Below are 23,483 nucleotides of genomic sequence, written 5' to 3'. Positions count from 1 at the left end.
TTAAAGCACTACACGCTAAAAAAGGTAAATTTTACTGCATATAAATTATACCTTCATAAAATACGGAAAAAATTTAACAAATCAAATCCATGATGTACAAAAATGACATAATAACTAACTGGATTGATCCTAAATACACAAGAGTAGCTTAACACTACAAAATTAATACAATCTATTACACTAATACATTAAAAGAGGAAAAATAAGATGTTTTTCTCAATGAAGAAAAAAGATGTGATAAACTTCAACATCCATTCATCCTCAAGATCTCAAACTAGGAAAAGGGGGGATAAAAACTTTCTACCCAACAAAGGATATCTCCAAAAAATCTAACATCATGTTAAATGCAAATATCCAAAGCATTTTGTAAGATAAGAAACGAAAGTCCACTGATACACTTATGTTAAAAATTGTATTAGAAGGACAAAAAGAAAAATCAGATTGAAATTAAATCTATCATTACTGAATAATATGTCAATGTAGAAAGTGCAAAAAGAATTCACAGATAAAGTATTAAAATCATTTCAATGAAGCACACTACCAAAATAACTAGTTACCCCATTGAGAAAGAAGAATCTTAGTACTAATTGAAAATTTTAATTCCATTACCTTGACTAGGTTCAGTAGTGTCAGATTTCAGGGAAAGCTGTTTTGTTCCATCTTTAACTTTTTTCAACCGGTTCTTATCCCCTGGTAAAGTCAATTTTTGCCTGAGTGGTTTTAATTCAAATGCCTGAAAAGTTTTGACCTGTGTTTTCTCCTCAGGAGCTACTTCTTTACTTGGGTCTTTTGTAATACTGACATTATCAGTGCTTGTTTGGTCCTCAAAGTTCAATGTTTTAGCATCTTCCTGCAAGTTCTCTTCTTTGCTACTCAAAGCTAGTTTTTCATCTTTATTGATGCACTCTAGTTCCAACTGTATTTGCTTATACTTCAAAAGTAAGTCTTCAAAAGTTTCTTCTCCACAGTTTTCACTTTTTGATGAATAATTTTGTTTTCTTGATGGAGATCTTCCAAAACTTTTGGCTGAAGAACATATTAAGGAAACCAGCTTCTGCAGATTTTCCAGTAAATTTAATAAAAACACATTAGGTTATAGATGAGTTATCTCCCTTTTAGCGTGTATTTCGAAAAAGACGAGTTAGTATTTTTAATTACTAAATTACATTTACTGTATGCCCAATTTCTTAATGTGCCTGTATTTCAAATTTAACAAGTAACCATACAGAACAATCCACTTAGAAAATCACTGGTATCAGTTATTATCGGCAGTACCTACAGGTATTCCACCTAATTAGGTTAGGGCAGCATTCCTTCCATAGTTATCAGAAAAGCCTATATAAGCTGTATCTTAAAGATTCCTTTCTAAAGGAAGAGAGGAGAAATAGAATGGCTTGTCAGATATGGGTAATTTACACTTCAGATAATAAGGAGGAAACATTTCCTCTTAATTCATTTCTTCCCATGTCTCAAATTTAAAAAAAGAAGATAAAACACTGACAACTAATATTAAAACTAGTTTATAAATAGGAAGCATTTTCTTAAAAACCAAATACGTAAGAATCTTGAAGCTCAAGTATACTAATATGCAACATATGCACAACAAAAAGACGAGGGAATTACATTATTTTTAAAAAAGTAACTTCCATAGTATTCAAAATGTATATCTTATAAATTAATTTGTCTCTGAAGATAGGGAATAATGCTACCAAAAAATGTTTTCCTCCTGTAACACAGTGATACATAGAACATAACTTTTTCCTTAGAAATAAATGGCTACAAAATTCCAAACTATAATTTTTACTCAAAATAATTCACACTGGCAAAAATTGTTACACCTCACTTCTCCAGCCTAGAAATTAACAAGATTTAAAGACAAGTACTTTATGTGACAATATGTCATTTATGGAAACTGGCTAGGATTTCATTACAGTTCCCTAAAGATGGTTCCTCTGTTTAACAACCTACAGTACCAATCAACTTCAGATATTTTAAAATTTCCCTGATGACTAATATAAAGAATGGGAATCACCACCAAATTTTTTTTCACCACCATTAACTCCAGAAACTAAACTAGCATTACAACTGAAAATCTTAACAGTTCTGCAACAATGGGGCACCTGCGTGGCTCAGTGGGTTAATACTATTCCTTCGGCTCAGGTCATGATCTCAGGGTCCTGGGATCGATTCCCAAATCGGGCTCCGTGCTCAGCGGGGAGCCTGCTTCCCTCTCTCTCTTCCTGCCTCTCTGTCTACTTGTGATCTCTGTCTGTCAAATAAACAAATAAAAAATCTTAAAAAAAAAAATGAAAAACCAGTTCTACAACAAAACTGTTTTAGTAAACCTCTGGTTCTGTGACCTAAGCTCTTCAGAGCTAAGTTTCTTCAAACAATATTAGTCAGTCTCTCATAACCTGTCTTAACTCTTCAACCAAACAGAATCTGGCTTCTGCTGGCTGAGTTTGTTTATCCACCATGTTTTCAAACTATTTTACCTGACTTCTCCGCAGCTTTGGACACTGCAAACGACTTCTCTCTTGGCTTTTCTAACTCCACTCTTTTTTTTCCCTACATTCTATCTTCCTTTAAGTCTTCATGACTCCTTTCCAACTCCTATAATAATGGTGTTCTCACTATTTAGCCTCTTTCACTTTTCCTTTTGAGCATTCTAGTGCACTCCTGTATTTTATGTAATACAAGGAGAAGTTTGGCCTCATCATAGATACTCTGGGTCTTATCTTCCACAAGCCATCCCCTACTCTGCTGCTGAACTAATGTATCTAGAAGACAAATCTGATCAGATCTGTCCCCTTGTTTAAATCTCATTAAGAACGGAATCCAAAATACTTACAATGGCATACAATGCCTTCATTTGACCTGTACTTCCTTTCCAATCTCACATTTCCCCTGTTCAATTTATACACAATTTATGCACAGCTTTTTATTTAGGTTTTTCTGTTCTTCAAATTGACCCCAATCTAAAATTCAAACGAACCTCCTATCTGAAGCCAGAGCATTACTTGCTCCCCCCACCATTATATACTTTGTACATAAATTCTGCAATTATCCTCATCTACACATCACTTTTCAATGGAGCCATCCAAAAGCATAACCACAGTGATTAAAAAAAAATAAAACTGAAGACTTTGGGAAGATTTGTAGAGAGAAAAGATTCAATACACTAACAGAAAAGACAGATAAATGAGGAAAAGCAATGGAGTTACAACTGTAACTAATCTCTGTCAAGGCTAAATAAGATCTCCTACTTCTGTCTAATACAGGACAACTAGGATGAAACCAACACTTAGAGAAGATTTAATTTTAAGTTAAGATGCAATTTCTAAGTGAAATCTGGTTTAAAAAAAAAAAAAAACGCTTTCCAACTGCAGGTGAAAATGACTTTCTACTGATGAGAGACACTGGCCTAATTATGTTACCTCTCATATTAGAGAGTTTAAAACAGTAGTCAACCAAAGGAAACATATGCTAAGAGGGGTTGACAAAGTGTCTATCACTAAGAAAAATTTTAAATGAATGATAATGGAAATAAGTGCCACATTGGAATCTGGTTCCTTTTTTTTTTTTTTTTAAGATTTTATTTATTTATTTGACAGACAGAGATCACAAGTAGGCAGAGAGGCAGGCAGAGAGAGAGGAGGAAGCAGGCTCCCTGCTGAGCAGAGAGCCCGATGCGGGGCTCGATCCCAGGATTCTGGGATCATGACCTGAGCCGAAGGCAGAGGCTTTAACCCACTGAGCCACCCAGGCGCCCCTCTTTTTTTTTTTTTAAAGATTTTATTTATTTGTCAGAGAGAGAGAGAGAGCGAGCACAAGCAGGCAGAGTGGCAGGCAGAGGCAGAGAGAGAAGCCGGCTCCCCACTGAGCAAGAAGGCTCCATGTGGGCCTCCATCCCAGGATCTTGGGATCATGGCCGGAGCAGAAGGCAGCAGCTTAACCCACTGAGCCACCCAGGTGTCCTGAGTGGTTCATTTCATTTCTTTAAAGTTGCTCATAGCTTACCTTAATCATTACAGAAAAATAAGTCAAAAACAAAAAACAAACAAACAAATACTACTACCCACGTTACTTCACTTCTAGATTATGGAAATGAACCACAGTATATCCCTTATTCTTTCTTTCTTTTTTTTTTTTTGGAAACTCCACCCCCAATATGAGGCTTGAACTCACAACCCCAAGATCAAGAGTCACATCCTCTACTGACTGACCTAGCCAGGTGCCCCACAACTCTTATTCTTTCTTAAAGTAATTATTTATAAAATAAAACTGTCATTATTATAAGTGCACAGTGGATATACGAATAAGCCTGAATACAGTCTTGGTATTAAGGAATTTAAATTAATAAAATTTTGTATTACAAATTTTGTTTGCCCACATTATATAAGAGTAGCTGAAAACTATGTTTTCCTTCACAAATTCTTACAAAGAATACCACCTCTAGGACGGATTAATGATACTTCATAAGGAAAACAATGAGCAGAGGATCAAAACAAGCTTCCTTTTCTTAAGTGCAGCATCTATAGAAAAGAAAGAGCAAGAGAGCTCATTTCTGCTAAGTTACTACGGAAATCGGACTGGATATATCCCCGTACTTTTTTCACACCATATGCCTGTTTATTAAAAGAAACATCTAAGCTTAACAATTAATAAGTATACATATGGCAAAGACCGAACTGATATTGAATGAATGGACGCAAAGGCAGGAGCTAAGCAAATTCCCTCATCACCACCTTCTCTAATACAGATTAAATGAAGAAAAAACTGTCCTCCCAGAGTACTTTTTACGTATCTCATTTTGAAGTTTTTACATTAAACTATATATTAAACTATATTTACTCACATCTGTCTCTCCAACACAAATTCTAAGCTTCCTCTTTTATATTCTTAAAAAATATGTATGTGTTGAAGCAGCCTCTTTTTAGAATTAGAATCAACAACTAACAAATCCTTCATTAAAAAAATATCTTGGGCAGAGTTCTTCTTTTTTTGAAAGAACATCATTTATCTTTTTAAAAGTTAAATCCCTACTTGATTTTCTCTGAAACAATACTAGTGCTCCTAATCCAACTTTTGGTTGCAGAATTAAGTTTTTTCGGGGCACTAGCACCAGAAACTGCCACTTTGTACCTAAACTTACATTTCTTGCCCATTTATTATTCTGTCATCTGGAAAAGACCATTTGATCCTAAGTATTCTATAAAAATAATGTTGAATGTCTTCCAAACAAATGTCATTACATGTAAGTTTCATACACAGTATGTTAAAAAATCAATATACCATAGAAATTACAACCAATAATAACTGTACTTATGATTTTTATGCAGTTAAAAACCTAGGTCTACAAAACCCATCATAACCTAGCAAACCTTCAGATGACTGATTCCCCAGTATAAATTTTAAGTAAACTTAAGAATTACAGATAATGGGATTAGAGACAACAAAAATCAGATATTTTTGCTATTTTCCTTTCAACCTCCCCATAATCTCACCCTTTCATACACTCCATGGCTTTCAATATATTAAAATGAAAATAGTGTTTATCTTTCTCTAACCTACATTTGAGTTATAAAATGTTCAAAAACTGAACGTAAGAAATAAAGGAGGTAAAGTTTTGCAGAAGGTTGTATGAATTCAATAGAGTTGGTCAAGATACGGGTCTTTCTCCCCTCCCCCACTTTAAAAGGTAGCATGTGTAAAAATTAATCAGGAAAGGTAAAAGCAGAATCACGAATAAAAACTACAGCATTATGTAGAATGGAACTTCACAATTTTCAATGTCAAAGTTCAATACTATAAGGAACAATATTCCCCAAATCTTTTATGATTCCTTTTTCTCTAACAATCTAAGTCAACCTTCTATAAAAACAAAGTTCTTGTACCGGTGAAAGTAAATACTATTGAAACCTGGCTTTCCGATGTACTACTGCAAATCTGATCTCACTAACCTGTCCCCAATCCGTAATACCTTAATGTTAAAAAGCAATATACACACACAAAAAAACACCTTAAGAAACAGGTCTATATAGTGTGGCACACGGAGACTACCAAAGAACAACTTAAAAGTATACTGACACAGTGACAAATAAGCGGTTCTGATGGTTCAGAAAAGTTACTCATCTCATAGACCTAATAATGACGCTAAAGGAACTTTAGTTAAAGTGACACACCCAGGGCGGACCGCCACGTTAAGGATACAACTCTTCCGAGGTGGAGAGGGCTCTCGCCAGCTCTGACTGCTGCTGAATCCGGATCCTGCTCCTCCCAGAGGAGGTCTGCCCCCCGGCTTGCCTCCTCGCTCACCCCCTCCTCGCCCCCGACTCCAGCGACTTCCACCCCGGTAAGGCCTGCCTCGAAAGCGGAAACGGTCCAAGGCGATGTGGCTCCGTTCCCAAAAGGACGGCCGGGGGCTGCTTTCGGACAGTGAGCTCGAAGGCATCCGTACGGAGGGCGGGTGAGACCGGAACGGCTCTTTGGGTCGGTAGCTGCTGTGTCCCCTGAGGAGGCCCCGCTCCGACGCGTGCCGCGAGCGTGAGAAATTCCTCAACTGCTGCTGAGAAGAGGACGACGACGAGGAGGAGCCACCGCCTCCGCCAGATCCACCGCCCCGGGCCGGGTGAAGAGGCCTTCGCCGCGGATATGGCAACAGCCCGCCGCCACTGCTGCTGCTGCTGCTCCGGCTCCGTATCTGGCTGTTGTTATCGTCGTCGCTGATTTCCCCATCTTCTAGCTCCCCTTCTTCCTTGGGCGAGAGGCCACTGGAGGCCGGGGCCGAAATATCTGCGGTCGCCATCCCGGGAGCAGCGCCTTCCACACAACCTTAGCCCTCCGTCCGGGGATCCGCCCGACAATTGCTCTCCTCCCCGGTTCCCTTCTTTTCTAACGGACCCGGTCGGTGCGGCCTTACCCTACTCGGACACCTAGCGGGCTTTGCTCCCCAACTTCCCCGCACCCCAGCTCTTTCTCGCCGGACCGTCGCAACCCAGTTCCCTTCCCTAGCGCCCCCTTGCTCCTCCGCGATCGGGGCTCTTCCGCCTCGCGAGAAAGGGCCTCTGGAAGTGGCTTTGCCCGTGACGTCACTTCCTGCGGCACGCAGGAAACAAGCGTCCAGTTCACGCGATAATAATTAGGACAACGCGATGCTTAGTGGGACTTGTAGTCTTTTTTTTTTCCCCTCTGTCTTCGGGTTTGTAGTTCCAACCTCTATCTCACACCCACCCCCGACTCCAGATTGGGATATCTGGGTGCGTGGCGGGGTGGGCGGTCCCATTTTTAGTCTTGGCCGCAAGAGTTTCATAGTGACGGAGGGGTGGGGGAGAGACACTTTTTTCATTGCTCTGAGGACCGCTGCCAAAGAGACGCAGTAGTCCCACTCCCTTTTTGGAAGCCGGGAGAGGGCGGCTTGTGTCCGCCATGTTGGTGAAGGTAAACGTAGGCGACCGGAGTTCCAGGACTGTCTGCTTTGCTGGCTGAAGTCCGCCATATTAATAAAGAGACAGGGAGGACTGACACCCCTCCCCCATCCCCCCCATTCACAAACCCGTTTTTCCCACTCGGCTTTCACGACTCCTCTTGGTGGGCCCCGTCCCCTGCCTCGCTTGCCTAGCGTTTGCCCGAAGGAAGCGTAGCAGCCAGCGCCTCAGAACAGGCTTAAGGCAGCGCCGAATGAAGGGGAAAGGGAAATGCCGACCAATTGCGCCGCGGCGGGCTGTGCTACTACCTACAACAAGCACATTAACATCAGCTTCCACAGGTAACCTGGGCAGGGAGTGGGGGTGACGGAAACGGGAGTTCCTAGATTGGGTGTCGCTTGTGTGGAAGGAATAAGAGGATCCTATTAATTCTAATGACTTCACTACCTAGGTAGTAGCAAGGAAGCATCAGTTCTGCCCTTTGTGTGTATTTCTCAAATCTGTCCAATTTTTTTCTTCTTCGGGGAGAGTTAACTCACTTTGTCAAAGAAATCCAAGTTCTGTATGGTGGTTACGCCTTAGAGAAAAAGTAAAAGAACATCTTAATTTTCTGTTCTTTTGTGTTAGGCGGGGTCTTGACATGAATGATGCCTTAAAAGGAAGCGAAACCTTCCTGTTCAAGTCAGCGGTCGCCTTAAAAGCCTGCTGTGCTCCCATCAATATTAGGAAATTCTCACTAGCTAAATTGACCTGGGAAGCATTTAGATTTCTAATAGTCACATACAGTTATTGCGGAGGAGTTGAGTCATCATTGGTATCCATGGAATGAAGAGATGGTAATGAAAGTGCAAAAGATGAGCCTTCTGTTCTTCCCAGAACAGAGGAATGAAAAGAACTTAGGTTTCGTTTTTCCTCCGTTTGTTGGAAGAGCAGTCAAAAGTCTTTAGTTCTGTCAAATCAGAACTTTTGAAAACATTGTGAACACTGCATGAAATATAGCAAGTACTCGGTAAATGTTTACCTTCTGTGCAAATGCCTGCCCTGTGCCTGAAGAAAAGAAGCATTAAAAAAAAAAAAAAAGCCATGTGCAAATAGTTCTGATTTGATATATCTCGCAACTTAGTACGATCTTAGAATGTGCGGAAAAAATTATATCCTTAACTATTTCCTTGCCTAATTATGACTAAATGATCCCTTATTAAAAACCGCTACTTTAAAAAAAAATCCTTGTGATGTTTGTTTTTCAGGTATTTCATGGAAATATAGTGCTTCACTCATTCATCCATCAAATGTGTACAGGGTTCTTATTTGCCTGACGTTGTGCCAGCGATCCAGAAAATTTTCTTTTTTTTTTTTTTTAAGATTTACTTGAGAGAGCTCGAGCACGCAGGAGCGGGGGCAGGGGCAGAGGGAGAAGACGACTGAGCCTATCCCAACAAGAGGGGAGCGCCACTGGCTGTTAGATCTTGCTTCCCTGAGATCATGACCTGAGTCAAAATCAAGAGTTGGGGGCCTAACCAACTGAGCCACACAGGTGCCCTCCCACCCCCTAACCCCCGGAAAATTCTTATACTTCTTCAATTTAGTAGGTAGTGAGAAAGAAGGATAATTATGGTTAAGTGCCACAGAAGAGACACCTCAATACCTAGCCTACAGCTTTGTAAAGTCAAAGAATATTTCTCAAAAGGATGTGAAATTTCAGATGATACCAAAGGATGACATAGATTTAGTCCTGTATGCTACTTTACTAATTTTATCTTTTATCCAGTGAGTATTTGAGAAGACACAAAAGTTTTTAAAAGAACAGCATGATTAGATTTGCATATTAAGAAGCCCTCTGGCAGCAGTGTGGAGAATTATGGTGTTACTTAAAGTGTTCAAAATTACCTTATTACACAATATTAATTTATCTACTAATTCTTTCACAGAGAAATTCTCCTACAGTGTCAACTAAGCTAAATTATGTACTTCATTGCTGGCACAACCAGCACTAGATTGGAAGAGATGAGAGTTAGTAGGGAAAAAACTGGAACTTAGAGTAAAACAAGGGAGCATCTACCAGTTACCTGGAATAGAGTGATACTGACAGAGATAGAAAGACGTGAAGAGATTTAAGAAATGTTTGAGTAGAAACTACTGTATGGTCATTTGATATGGAAGATGAGGGAGAGGGAGGAGTCGAAGGCACCAATAATCTTGAATGTTTAAGAGATACACAGTGATACAGTAACATGCATACTTGACCATTTGCCTCCTATGGAAAGTAACCTTTTTATGGAAACTTAGATCTTAACATTATAATAAATTACATTCCTATTTCATAAATACAATGTTTGACTAATTTCTTTCCTAGGATGTTGATAGACTTTATCCCTGTGTACAATTTATGTTCTCTAAACTCTATCCATTTTTCTTATCTCTTAGCCCACTCCAGTCTAAATCCCCCAATAATCTTCTGAAACTGCTGTTGCTTTGAGTTATCACTCTTGTACTTCTTTTCATGGCATGTCTTCATTTCTTCCTTGAAATACTCTCTACTCTTGAATTATTTGACACTAATTTTGTGATTTTCATCTTCTTTGACCTGTCTTCAGTTTTCTCTGCCAGCCTCTTCCCTTCTCAGTCCTCTGACTTAGGTCTTACTATTCTTGCCAAAATGATTTCAACTGTTCCTGTGGTCTCAGTTTAACTCGTCCGTGTCTCAGTATTTCCCTAGTCTCTCTTCAGTTGCTCAGGCTCAACGTATCAAATTTTTATAGTAATGAATTTGCTCTTACCACCACCTCACCCCCTGTATTCCCTTTTTCAGTAAATGAAAACATCATCCACCCCAAAAGTGGGAGGTCATCCTCCCTTGATTCCCCAGTCCCTCCTCTTTTTTTTTTTTTTTTTAAGATTTTATTTATTTATTTGACAGAGAGATCACAAGTAGGCAGAGGGGTAGGCAGAGGGAGAGGGGAAAGTGGGCTCCCCGTTGAGCAGACACCCAGATGTGGGCTGGATTCCAGGACCCTGAGATCTTGACCTGAGCAGAAGGCAAAGGCTTAACCCACTGAGCCACCCAGGTGCCCCTCCCATATTTCCTCTTAATTGGATTATTACAACAGCCTCTGAACGGATTCACTGCTTCTATTGATGCACTCCTAGCCTCTCTTCTATAATCAATGGTATGTTCTTACAGGTTTAACAGCAGGATCTCCAGGGAAAGGGGAAAGCACTGATCTGTAGCATTTGCCCAATTTCCACACTATAAATACTCTACCATGGCTAGTTTCAAGTTATCAGTATGACATCACTAATCAATCATACAATGAGGAAGAAATGTGCAGTACCACACACAGACAATTTTCAGACTATAGATAACAGTAAAGTAATTACGAAATGATGGTTTCAGTATTTATTATCTTTGGTCTTCATTTCATTTCAAATGTACATTATTTTTAATAATGGCTGTGCTTAACAGCTTGTTAAAAAATTTTATGTTAATCAGCTCTTTAAATTAGGCCTTTTAATGGCCTTCTGATACCATTTTGGATGAGTTCAAAATTACTCTTTAACTTAGAAGCCCCTCCAGCATCATTTCATGTCATAACACTCTTCACTGTCCCCGTGATAGTTAACACTCTTCACCACCCCTATCCTACCTTCTCTAATGCCAACTCTCTTAAAACCTGCTGACTAGATTAGCTCTTCCTATTTTATGATTCCCTGCCACACTATACTTACCCTTAGATAACACTCATGGCATCTGTAATTACTTTTATATTAATAAATAACCTTTATTTAGTATTTACTGTGTACTGTGCACTGGGCGAATTATTTACTTAAATTGTCTCATTTAATCCCTGGAATCATACTAGGTACAATTATTACTCCACTGTACAACTGATAAAACTGAACCCTAAAAAAGCTAAACAGTTTGCCTAATGTCACTCGGGTATTACACTGAGGGAACCAGGACTGGCACCTTGGTTTGACTCCAAAGACCATGTTCTCAGCCATCCTTTCTAACTGCATCAAGCCATTTGATTCTCTATCCTTCCCATTACAATATATCCTCATGTAAAAAGTAGATACCCTAAAGCATAAAGGTAGGTCAGTTTTGTTCACCACTATGTCTTCTGCACCTAGGACAGTCGTGGAATAGAAAAGGCATTCAGCTATTAATAAAGACTCAAGCAAAGTAGCATTATTTTCCAAAACATCTAATGTTTCTGAAAGCTTGGTTCTATTATTGGTAGACAAATCCATCAGTTAACCACCATGTTAATTTTTTAATATTTATAGGAGGATTTATTATTACTTAAATTCAGCTTATGGGCTATATCTCTCACCTGTTGAATATGCTGAGAAAAATCCAAACTCATGAAAAACAAAATTAAGGTAAAGGCTGTATAAAAGCATTGCTTCAAATTAAAGTTATTATTTTTATTCTATTTCAACACAGGTAAACATTAGTAATGCCAAACTAATCTCATTAGTTTGTTCATTCGTTGATTCACTGAGAAAGTTCATTGAGTGCTTACTTCACAGGATAAAGTAGTGAAAACCATAGCTCCTACACAGGAGAAACTTGTGATCTAGGGGTGGAAATAGAAAAGTAAACAATTAGAATACAATGGTATTCTATATGATCTAGGAACATCTAGTCCAATCCATGGAATTTCCTTAGGAATATGGGATTCCTAAATTGAATCTTAAATTAGCAAGGAAAATTGGCTCAAGTTAAGGTTCAATTAGGCAATGGTTTCATAATTAGTTTTAAAAAGAGCTAGGGGTGCACCTGGGTGGCTCAGTGGGCTAAGCCTCTGCCTTCAGCTCAGGTGGTGATCCCAGGGTGCTGGGATCCAGCCCGGCATCGGGCTCTGTGCTCAGCAGGGAGCCTGCTTCCCTCTCTCTGCCTGCCTCTCTGCCTACTTGAGATCTCTCTCATATAAATAAATAAAATTAAAAAAAAAAAAAAAGAGCTAGGGATATCTGGCCGGCTCAATTGGAAGAACATGCCACTCTTGATTTTGGGGTCGAGCTCAAGCCCCACACTGGGTGTGGAACCTACTTTAAAAAAAATAATTTTCAATAGACATTGGGGAGGGTATGTGTTGTGGTGAGTGCTAGGTATTCTGTGTAAGACTGAAGAATCAGAGGCCTATACCCCTGAAACAAATAGTACATTTTTGTTAATTAAATAAAAAATTAATAATAAATCCAAAAAAATAAAAAAGTTTCTGCAAAGGAAGAAAACAAGTTTTCTACAAAGAGCTAAAAAAATTAAAAAGTTGAAAAACGGGCGCCTGGGTGGCTCAGTGGGTTAAAGCCTCTGCCTTCGGCTCAGGTCATGATCTCAGGGTCCTGGGATCCAGCCCCGCACGGGGCTCTCTCCTCTGCTCAGCGGGGAGCCTGCTTCCTCCTGTCTCTCTGCCTGCCTCTCTGCCTACTTGTGATCTCTGTCAAATAAATAAATAAAATCTTTAAAAAAAAAAAGTTGAAAAACAGTATCTGACAGTTTTCATATATTTGAAGGTTCTTATAACAATGATGACAATGATACTTATTTGTTCTGCATCTTTATTGAGGCCCAAAAGAGAAATGTGCTTGTAAAAAGCTTGACTTTTAGCTGAGGTCACAAGAAACATTACCAAACCCTTAAATATTGGAACAGAGATTTTTGAAATGAGAATACATTATTATTGACAAGTAAGGGCTAGGCAGAGTAGATAAATCCTCCATCAGAAGTTTCTAGTGAAATAGAAAAAACTTATATATATGAAAACATGAACTGTAGAGTGGCATACAGATGTTACTATTTTCAGATTAGGGTTTGTTTAGGTAGGGTAATAGGGACAGGAAATGGGGTTACTTACCAGTTAATCTGGTTTTTCATTTGTGCCCATCACTACTGGTAATTTGAGCAAACCTACTATATGTAGTCTAGCAAAAGCTTTACCTAGTAAAACTTCACTTGGGTTTCCAAGTCACATTATCTTTTAACATGATTTGAATAGTTCTTTTTAAATCCGAGTTAGTTCATAATATGTGAAGGATAAAGTAATCAAACTAAAGAAGAGCTCAACTCTAATACCTATGAATGTTGATTTCTTATGTTTTCAAGTCAGCATACTTACCACTAGAATTTTGGGGCAGTCCCTTATATTTTTCTCTTCCTTAACAGGTATACACTTGTACATACCAGTATATTTTGTATTTAAAATAAATATGAAAGAAATAACATTCCTGCTTTCCTTGTCAGCAGCATTTTACTTTTTGAAATAATTATGCTTTCTAGTGTACTACATCACTTGAGTTCATTTTTTTTTTTAAGATTTTATTTTTTTATTTGACAGACAGAGATCACAGTAGGCAGAGAGGCAGGCAGAGAGACAGGAGGAAGCAGGCTCCCTACTGAGCAGAAAGCCCGATGTGGGGCTGGATCCCAGGACCCTGGGATCATGACCTGAGCTGAAGGCAGAGGCCTTAACCCACTGAGCCACCCAGGTGCCCCTTGAGTTCATTTTTTAAAAATATATGCAGTTTACATGGAATTAATACAGTGAATTGTTAATTTATATGTTTTTATATCAATTAAGCAAATATTTGTTGAGCCCCTACTGTTTGAAAGGCACTGTGCTAAGTGTTAAAGATAAATAGATGATACAATGATCCCTGTCCTCAAGAAACTTATACTGTACTTTTATTTCACTGGAAATTTATTAAAATAGAAAAATTATAAAAGAATGTGGTAAGTGTCACAGTGAAGGAACACAGAGGAAGGAATACAAGACTGTGTCTAGGCTTTCCTTGATAAAATTTAATCTGCAGATATTTGATTTTTCTTGACCATGTACATACATCAGCAGATCATAGCACTGGGAATTACTTGTGCTCCTAATGGTTATGTAACCTTGATCTAGATCAGTATAGTCTTGTTTATTTTTACTGCCCATGTTAAGAACCAGGTTGAGAAGAAAGATCTCTTTAAAACCCTGAAAAATAGGGACGCCTGGGTGGCTCAGTTGGTTGGACGACTGCCTTCGGCTCAGGGCGTGATCCTGGAGTCCCGGGATCGAGTCCCGCATCGGGCTCCCAGCTCCATGAGGAGTCTGCTTCGCTCTCTGACCTTCTCCTCGCTCGTGCTCTCTCTCACTGTCTCTCTCTCTCAAATAAATAAATAAAATCCTTAAAAAATAAATAAATAAATAAATAAATAAAACCCTGAAAAATAAAAACACTCAAGTCAGTTTTTCATTAATTTTTTTGCAACTTATAAAAAATAGCGCTTTTTGTTCCAGTGTCTGGATATTACAATTTTTTATGTAGATGGAAGACACTTTAAATCATCATCTTTTAAAATTTCTTTTAACCATTAAGGTGCAACCAGAGTGTAATTGTTGGAATATGTGTTGCCTTTTCTTTCCTTTTTTAAAGGTTTCCTTTGGATCCTAAAAGAAGAAAAGAATGGATTCGCCTGCTTAGGCGCAAAAATTTTGTGCCAGGAAAACACACTTTTCTTTGTTCAAAGCACTTTGAAGCCTCCTGTTTTGATTTAACAGGACAAACTCGACGACTTAAAATGGATGCTGTTCCAACCATTTTTGATTTTTGTACCCATTTAAAGTCTATGGTAGGTAACATTACTTTTCTTTTATCTGTTTTTACCATTTTTGGTACCCATTCTTTTTTGTTTACAAATTAGAACAATTCAAAATATATCAAAATTCATATATAATACTGAGCCTCAAGAAAGTCACAAAACTTATCTTGTGCAGGAAAGGTACATACTACAATTAGAGCTCAGGTCTCCTGACTTCGGTATTCTTTCCGCAATCCAAACTGATTTTACTATATTGGAATTTTATATTACTTCCAGTTATTATCAGTAACTGAACCAATGGTAAAACTGAGAAATCATGAGCAATGATACCTCTAGCATCATTCTGTTCTTGATTTTAAGATAATATTCAAAATGTGTGTGATGAGCTTTAAGAACAGCACAGAGAATACCAGAGTTACAACAAAGAATATAAGTTCAGAGGAGGGCATCACAGAAAACTTCATCAAGCTAAGGCATTTAGCTTAGAGTTTGTGCTGGAGATGAGCTTGGAGTTTAGAACCTAGGAGAGGGTTCTTAACCTTGCATAGGACAATTACAACAACATGAGGAGAACAGAAGGCAATGGGTTGAGGGTTAAGTGGAAAATAATCAAATGTTAGCAAGTGATACGTAAAAGGAAGGAGAGAATTAAGGTAGATAATGTATTAAAACAATATTTTATCTAGTTGGGAATCTAGATAAAAATCTGATCAGAGAGGAAAATTTGTCAAAAAATGAATTCCTGTGTTTTTAATAACATTTGTTGAATCAATAAAAGAAGCACATTTAGAAAGTTAAGACATAATCTGGGAACGGAAAGTGATTTAATATGGGAGTATGAATCAAGATGGTGAATGGCAGAATGGGGTGAGATCCTGTATTGTAAGTTTGCTATGTAAAGATTTTTTTGTCTTTAGATAAAGAAGCAAAGAGAAAGTTAGCCAGTTACAGAAACATCAGATCTGTTAGAAAAATTATTTTGGTGGCAGAATATGAATTAGGATCAGAATGAGGCAGACATTAAAGAATTTTTTAATATATTCAAGCCAGGTATGATACAGGCCTGATGTGGGCAGTAGCATTAAGCATAATGGACGTGATGTGAGCACTGTGAATTGTGTAAGAGTGATGAATCACAGAAACAAATAATATATCATATGTTAGTTTAAAAAAAAAGAAAAAGAAACACACCTTAACCAAAAAGAAAAAAAAAAAAAAAAGAGTGATGGAGAAGAAAGGATTCATGATAGAGATATTCAGGAGGTAGAATTAATGTGACTTGAGGACAATTGAGTAAAAGAGATAAAGGGGGGGGAAAGTCCTCAGGGTCCTCAGATTTGGGTATAAAGTTCCTGGCCAGATTTTAAATCTTAGAATGAAAGATTTATTTGTGAACATTTAATAAGTAACTCTATTCAGGAGCTTGATAACTTGGGGATAATTTTTTATTAAATAGAACCCCAGGTTTGAAATACCAAATTGAAAGAATAGTGTTTACCTAAAAAAGAGATTAAATCAGTATCAGAGATAAACCAAATGTCTAAATACATTACATTGGCCTTAGTGAGAAAATTGCAAAAGATTTTTAAAATCTCCCTAAAATACAAACAAACAATGTTTGTATCCCTCTGAAGAGAAATGACAAAATGAAATAAGGTGGCAGGAGCTAATGCAACAAGTTGAGGAACTTGAGTCCACGACTACATGAGATGGGCAGATGGTGTTTCCTATCAAACTTTTAAAATCAGTTTTTAAAAGAGCAGCTTAATTACTTTTATAAAAAACTGGACAAAATTTACTTATTTGTGATATTCCATAATTTATGTTCAACTCTCTAATTTTATTTGGCTTAGAAACTCAAGTCAAGGAATCTTTTGAAGAAAAACAACAGTTGTACCCCAACAGGACCATCTAATTTAAAATCAAACATTAGTAGCCAGCAAGTACTACTTGAACACAGTTATGCTTTTAGGAATCCTATGGAGGCAAAAAAGAGGATAATTAAACTGGAAAAAGAAATAGCAAGTTTAAGAAAGAAAATGAAAACTTGCTTACAAAAAGAACGCAGAGCAACACGAAGATGGATCAAAGCCACATGCTTGGTGAAGAATCTGGAAGCAAATAACATATTACCTAAGGGCACATCAGAACACATTTTACCAACTGCCTTAAGCAGTCTTCCTTTGGAAGATTTCAAGATTCTTGAACCTGATCAACAAGATAAAACATTACCAATTCTATAAAACATTCCTTTAAGAGTAGCCCACAAAGAACTTGATGCCCATCCTTCATTCTATTCAAAGGTAAAAATATTTAAGGAAATTATGCCAAAATTGGGTATTTAATAAAGTTTTACTTGAAGTACCATTATTGCTATATAATTTATGAAGACTTGATTATTAAAAAAATGGAAACTTTCTATGAAACTTATATTTGAAAAAGAATGGAAGTGCCTTACATGAGAATTATGTACTTAAAAATTTTGCTAGGAAATTGTATGTTTACAAGGTGTTTTGTGTTTTTGTCTTTTAAAACTACTTTTAAAGAACTGTCTATGACAATATGTTTAATTTCTAATAGAAATTTTTTTTTCCCTGTACCAATGTTGGGATATTACATTCTAAATAGGATGATAAGTAAGAATTAGCCAACATGAAATATGACTTTAAAACTGCTGGGTTTTGTATTAATTGAACTATTACTGGCACTGTGATTGGGAAATTTTATAAGGAAAAAGTCTGAGGTACAAGGAAAATTCTGTTATTTAAACTTTCTGTGTCTGCTCACTAACAAAAGTGATAAAAGTCATGGCCTCCTTCGTGAAAATATTAGCTTTTAAAATAGATTATAAAATATTTTGAAAATAATATTTTGAATGTGAAGTGCTCTTGAGTCATCCATGCAAGGTAAGGCCTCAAGTAACTGAGACTAGAAAAACTGATAGCCAGTTGTATGTTGTAAAATAATGTAGACATTGTGATCTAGTTTTTACCTTAGTTAAACAAATAGATATATTTATATTACTTTTTTCTCATAATAAAAATTCCACATTTTCAATTTTAAAGTTGGTCCACTAATTAGGCAATGTGATGCAAAGTTCCATGTTAGTAATACCTCCTCTACCGCCACTAATATTGTATGTATCAATATACATACCAAAACTCGTAAGCTTTTTTTTTAACCCCAAAAGTCCACATTAGGATTTTATCACAGAAAAGCACTTACCATATTTTATCTTCACACCTTATAACTTAAAACAGAATCAATTTATTGTACCTATCAGCTTGTTTTATCTCCTTTTTTAACAAGTCAAATAGAGCGACTGAGTCTCATAAGGGAAGGGAAATGTATTTTCTATAAAAATACATGTGTCTGATAAAACTATGAAAATGCTAATTATTTTAAAAAATAGAATATGAGAACTATGATAGTTGCCATGTGAAGTAATTAAAGAGTTCACCTTATTTCACCAGATAAATTTTTAATTTTAGTAAGAATCCTTTCCTTTAAATAGCTTTGGGCAAATCACATTAAAATTATTAATGCGTAATAATCAAGTTACTCAGTTTTAATTCAAGCTTCTGACACTACCATATGAAAGCAGCATGTATATGCTGAACCAAAATTGTTAGAAATTTTTCCTTTAAGGTAATGGTTGTTTTATTTTATAAAGAATTTTGGGGAGGTTGTGTTTTTGTTTTGTTTTGTTTTTGGTGACATTTGCTTGGATCCTATCGGTAGTCTTTTTACAATATTAGCAACCTTTCTTTCTTTTTCTTTTTTTAAGATTTCACCTATTTATTTGACAGAGAGAGAGATCACAAGTAGGCAGAGAGAGGGTGGGAAGCAGGCTCCCCGCTGAGCAGAGAGCCCCATGTGGGGCTCAATCCCAGGACCCTGAAATCATGACTTGAGCCAAAGGCTGAGGCTCAACCCACTGAGCCACCCAGGTGCCCCAGCACCCTTTCTTTTAATAACAAATGCCTCCCAAGCAACTAGATTCACAAAGGCAAAGATAAGAAAAGTCTGTGTGGTTATCCTGGGGCACTTTAAACAAATATTTATGAAAACCCTCTTGTGAGTATTATAAACCTTCTTAGTCATTTTTTCCCAAATATTGGACATAGCTCCTTGAAATTGTCATTCCGTCTTTTTTTTCTAATATGGTTTCAAATATCTCTTCACTTACTGACCATAGCTTTTATACCTCAAAATAAGCTGAGCAAATAATCATCTAAACCTAAACTGTGTTTTCCAAGTATAAACTCTCATGTGGTTCATCACCCCTACCCTATATAAAACAAAATACTAATTAATGCAGGCTCATTCCCATCTACAATAGTATCTTGATATCTTAATATAACATTTTAAAAATCACAAAAATAAGACATAAAATACAAGCTTTTAGCAAAGTTAACTAGACTTCATTATTATTTGAGACTACTGAATAAACTACCACTAAGTAATATTAAAGTATATTTTTTGGTGTTTTCTCCTTGTCATTTTCACGTTACTGTCCTGATAACATGCTCCAAATTCTCCCTGAATCAAATTATTTCATTAACAAACATACATCTGTCTACCTTCAAACTAGTCTCATTCATAGAGAAAAACCTAAATCTTTTTAAATCCTGTTTTCTGTTGTTGATAAACTTATCAGTTTGACCACCTACCATAAAAATAAAGCAGCTCTTTTTCTTCTGCTGGACCCAACACATATCCTCTGTTCATTTTATGTGCTACTCATTCTATGCCTGCTAGGTACTAACCTCTATGAAGAACCAGACAAGGGCTAATGACTTGACTCAAAGATGACATGATTATCTGCCCTTAAGTTCCTCAAAAGTCTTCTGAGAAAAAAATATATATTTGTAATACAATATGATAAATGCTATTAAAGAAATCTACGTGAAGTGCTTTGGTAAATGCTGTTGAATTGGAATTTTAAAAGATATAAACTTTAGATTTTTTTTCCAAAAAACTTTGCCCCTGAAACAAAACTGATTTCTTCTTATGACTTACCAAAGGAGACAGAAGAATATCAGAATTGACCTGAATTATATACAATGTTCTTTTAATGAGTTATAAGACATTTTTCAACTTCAACTTGAAAATTAACACTGAACAAATTAGTTGTTAATGGTATCGTTTTAACAGGAAAATAACAACTAAATAAACTACTGTATCAGCCAAGTACTCAAGTTTATTTGACATTTGATATTTTTATAAAATAACAAACTTTGCTAAAAGATTTTTACAAATAATTTAGTTCAGAGTCTCAAGGTTAACAAATCACTATGGCATCCATTTGATCTCTTATTGTTTACAAATATTCTGTGCGGTAAGTAGCATTATCTCCAATTTACAAGTGAAGAAATCCTTGTTAATGTTATTTATTTATTTAGATGTTTAAAATGTGCCAAGTGGCACAAAGGATAGAGGTGCCAGCAATCTAGGAAGTGCAATCCCTAGATTGAGCAATGGTCTTCAGCCTTCAAATCCTTTGCTTTGCCCTCCACATTATAACTCCCATCCAACATATGAATCATGTTACTAAAGTAGGACAAGTCATGTGTCTCAAAAAACTAAAATAAAAAATTTTACATATGTAGTTAAGATCATCTATGAAATCACTGTAGATCTTTTCTAGGTAGATTTTATAATGTTGGTAAATTATCTCAGTTCTCAATGTTAGAATACGGGTAAATTTTAATGTTGGTATAATAGAGAAAATAGTTCATCTTTATGCCAGAATATGGGATTCTGTAGGTATTTAGACAGTTGAAAACTTCCTAAAATTAATCATTTTATAATGTATATTAAACAATTACTATTGTATTCTGAGAATGTTATTAAAAATTTTTTTACAAGGAAATTACTGTCATGACTTTTTTTTTTATACAAAATACACATGAATAGCTCTGTGGAAGTCTTTCCCTTACATGGACCCACTAAAATATTTCTGTAGAAATCCTTTACCCTAAACTGAAGCAAACTGTAAACAGAACAGGGATTATGTAAAGACTAGAAGAGGAATTACCATTTTTATTTTCATGGCTTAAGTTATATCTAAGCATGCATTATAGTTTACTTGCAGTGGTTTTTTCGGGTTTTTTTTTTGTTGCTCTTGCTGTTCTTTTTTAAGATTTTATTTATTTATTTGGGAGAGAGAGCACAAGAGCACGAGCCAGGGTGGGAGTGTGAAGAGCAGAGGGAGAAGCCCAAGAGCGGAGCACAGAGCCCAACACGATGAGCGCAGAGAACCTGGAGATCATGACCTGAACCGAAATCCAGAGTTGGACAACTAACTGACTGAGCCACCCTGTGCCACTGCACTGTTTCATACTGGTTATGCAATCTAAACCAGATACACAAAGGGCTATAAAAATTCTGTCTCTCCCAACAATAGTTCAGAGGCTCACACGAAGATTTGTTTGTAAATACAATTACCAAAGCATGATTTTAATAACAAAATAGGAAATAAGATGTGATTATTTAGTTTTATTTTTCTTTAAGACTTGATTTGACAGAGAGAGCACAAACAGGGGGAGCAGTAGAGGGAGAGGGAGAAGCAGGCTCCTGGCTAAGCAGGGAGCTCGACGCAGGGCTCAATCCTAGGACTCAGATCATGACCTGAGCCAAAGGCAGACCCTTAACAACTGAGCTACCCAGGTGCCCCATAAGATGTGATTTTTTTAAATTCATTTTTTAATTTGATACTTTAATCCAAAAAATACTATATTAATATTCACTAAAAGACACTGAGCAAACTAGGATGAACCAGACAAGGACCCTGTCCTCAAGACTACTGGAAGGAAATATTCCGTTTGTTTACTCCTGCTCTGTACACTCTTCCTAATGTCCTTTACAATGAGTCGAATCTAATATAAGAAATCAGTCTTCAGATTGCTGCCTAGGCTTTTAAAACTTGTGCTCCAAAGGTTGAAAAAGAAAAACTTTTGAGTTTAATATCAAGAAAAGTATGTAGGATGCCTGGATGGCTCTGTTAGTTAAGCAACTGCCTTCAGGTCTGGTCATGATCTTAAGGTCCTAAGATTGAGCCCTGAGTTGGATTTCCTGCTCAGTAGAGAGTCTGCTTCTCTCTCCTGCCCCTACTCCCAACTCGTGCTTGCTCACTCTCATAAATGAATAAATAAAATCCTTAAAAAAAAAAAAGAAAGAAAGAAAAGAAAGCAGGTACGTGCCTATCTCTTAGGTGAACTTTCAGCTTGTTTAGATACAATATTTCAAACCTATCTCTAACTCTTCTCCATTCTCTTGCACTTCCTATTTTCATGCTCTCCTTAACCAACTACAAGTGCCCCTCCCTCAGCTTGGTCACTTAACTTTGTCATCTTTTATGTCTTAGCCCTGACAATCCCTCTTTCTATGACACTTCGCTTAGCATACTGAAGTGACATTAACCCTACCCAATTATCTGGTGTGACTGATATTGGCCAGTCAACTTGCTGAGGTAATTCAATTATTTATCTGTACCAAACAGAATGAGACAAAAATAAAGTGAGCACATAATTTCTGTAGGAAGACCATATATAAATTTAGTCAAATAAAATGGACACTACTATTTAATCCCACTTCACAGTTAGATTTTTTACCAAAGAAAAGGATGTTAAGTTGTCTTGGCATGTTACTTAAATTTAGAATTGTGTGTTTTTAAAAAGTACTTAGTAGTTAAAAAACAAACAAACAAAAACACTACTTTTCAAAGAAAAAGTACTCTGGATTAAAAAACATTTGGGTTCTACACCTGAAACTCATTTGCCTCCTCTTCTTACATTGTCAACAGTCGACTGAAAAAGTTCAGATATGTCATAATTATCACTTAATTTTAACCCAGGCACACAAGTTAATTTCAAATGCGACATAAGCCACAAGGTTCAAACTTGATGTTAACAAGAGATTCTGTTTTCTAAATGAATTGACTGAAGGCACACACTTAAAATGAGAGGTGTAGGAACAGAGTTCCACAATGTAAGTGGTGTCACAACAATAAATTTGAGCTCAATAGCAGGAACTATGCCCCACTTTATCTTTACATCTCCAGCAACCAGCAGTGTCCCTCACATTATAGGTGCTAAACAGTGTCATTTTAAATAATGTTCTCAGTCATGAAATTGCTCCTCCAAAACAATATATCCCCTTTCCCCTTAAAAAAAAAAAAAAAAAAAAATCCATATTAGGCGCCCCTGGGTGGCTCAGTGGGTTAAGCCTCTGACTCTTGGTTTCAGCTCAGGTCATGATCTCAGGATCCACAAAGCAAGCTCCGGGCTCATCAGGGAGTCTGCTTGAGGTTCTCTCTGTCCCTCCCTCCACTGTGCTCTCTCTCTAAAGCAAATCAATAAATCTTTTTAAAAACCCGTATTATTATATGGCATGAACTTTTTATAGATGAAAAAGCATTCAATCACGGTTGAAATGGACTTGCTGGGTTTAAATTCACTTACACT

General features: G+C 36.9%; 2 protein-coding genes across 3 annotated transcripts in view; one reads left to right on the top strand and one right to left on the bottom strand.

Moving 5' to 3' along the window:
- ZFC3H1 (zinc finger C3H1-type containing) overlaps positions 1 to 6,972 on the bottom strand; it is a 51,750-nt gene extending 44,778 nt beyond the window's left edge. For both annotated transcript variants that reach the window (XM_044227911.1, XM_044227912.1), the window contains exons 1-2: positions 6,214 to 6,972; positions 610 to 1,026 (exon numbers count right to left, since the gene is read on the bottom strand). In XM_044227911.1, coding sequence (XP_044083846.1) covers positions 610 to 1,026; positions 6,214 to 6,808 — 1,012 coding nt within the window. In that variant the 5' untranslated portion in view covers positions 6,809 to 6,972. The remainder of the gene's footprint in view (positions 1 to 609; positions 1,027 to 6,213) is intronic.
- Positions 6,973 to 6,981: 9 nt separating this feature from the next.
- THAP2 (THAP domain containing 2) lies at positions 6,982 to 18,848 on the top strand. Its single transcript, XM_044227913.1, has 3 exons — positions 6,982 to 7,768; positions 14,850 to 15,045; positions 16,869 to 18,848. Exons 1-3 carry the CDS (start codon positions 7,698 to 7,700, stop codon positions 17,256 to 17,258), a joined length of 657 nt encoding a protein of 218 aa, XP_044083848.1. The 5' UTR covers positions 6,982 to 7,697; the 3' UTR covers positions 17,259 to 18,848.
- The last annotated feature ends 4,635 nt before the right edge of the window (positions 18,849 to 23,483 follow it).

This window comes from Neovison vison, chromosome 12 (genome assembly GCF_020171115.1).
Source record: "Neovison vison isolate M4711 chromosome 12, ASM_NN_V1, whole genome shotgun sequence".
NCBI classification, from domain to species: Eukaryota; Metazoa; Chordata; class Mammalia; order Carnivora; family Mustelidae; genus Neogale; species Neogale vison.
The sequence above is the reverse complement of the archived record's forward strand: the minus strand, read 5'-3'. Positions and strand labels throughout refer to the sequence as shown.

Excerpts from the sequence above, each read along its gene's own strand:
- THAP2 (XM_044227913.1), top strand. The coding sequence starts at position 7,698 with ATGCCGACCAATTGCGCCGCGGCGGGCTGTGCTACTACCTACAACAAG. Across the intron at positions 7,769-14,849 it reads ATTAACATCAGCTTCCACAG|GTTTCCTTTGGATCCTAAAA; the intron begins GTAACCTGGGCA and ends CCTTTTTTAAAG. Across the intron at positions 15,046-16,868 it reads GTACCCATTTAAAGTCTATG|AAACTCAAGTCAAGGAATCT; the intron begins GTAGGTAACATT and ends TATTTGGCTTAG.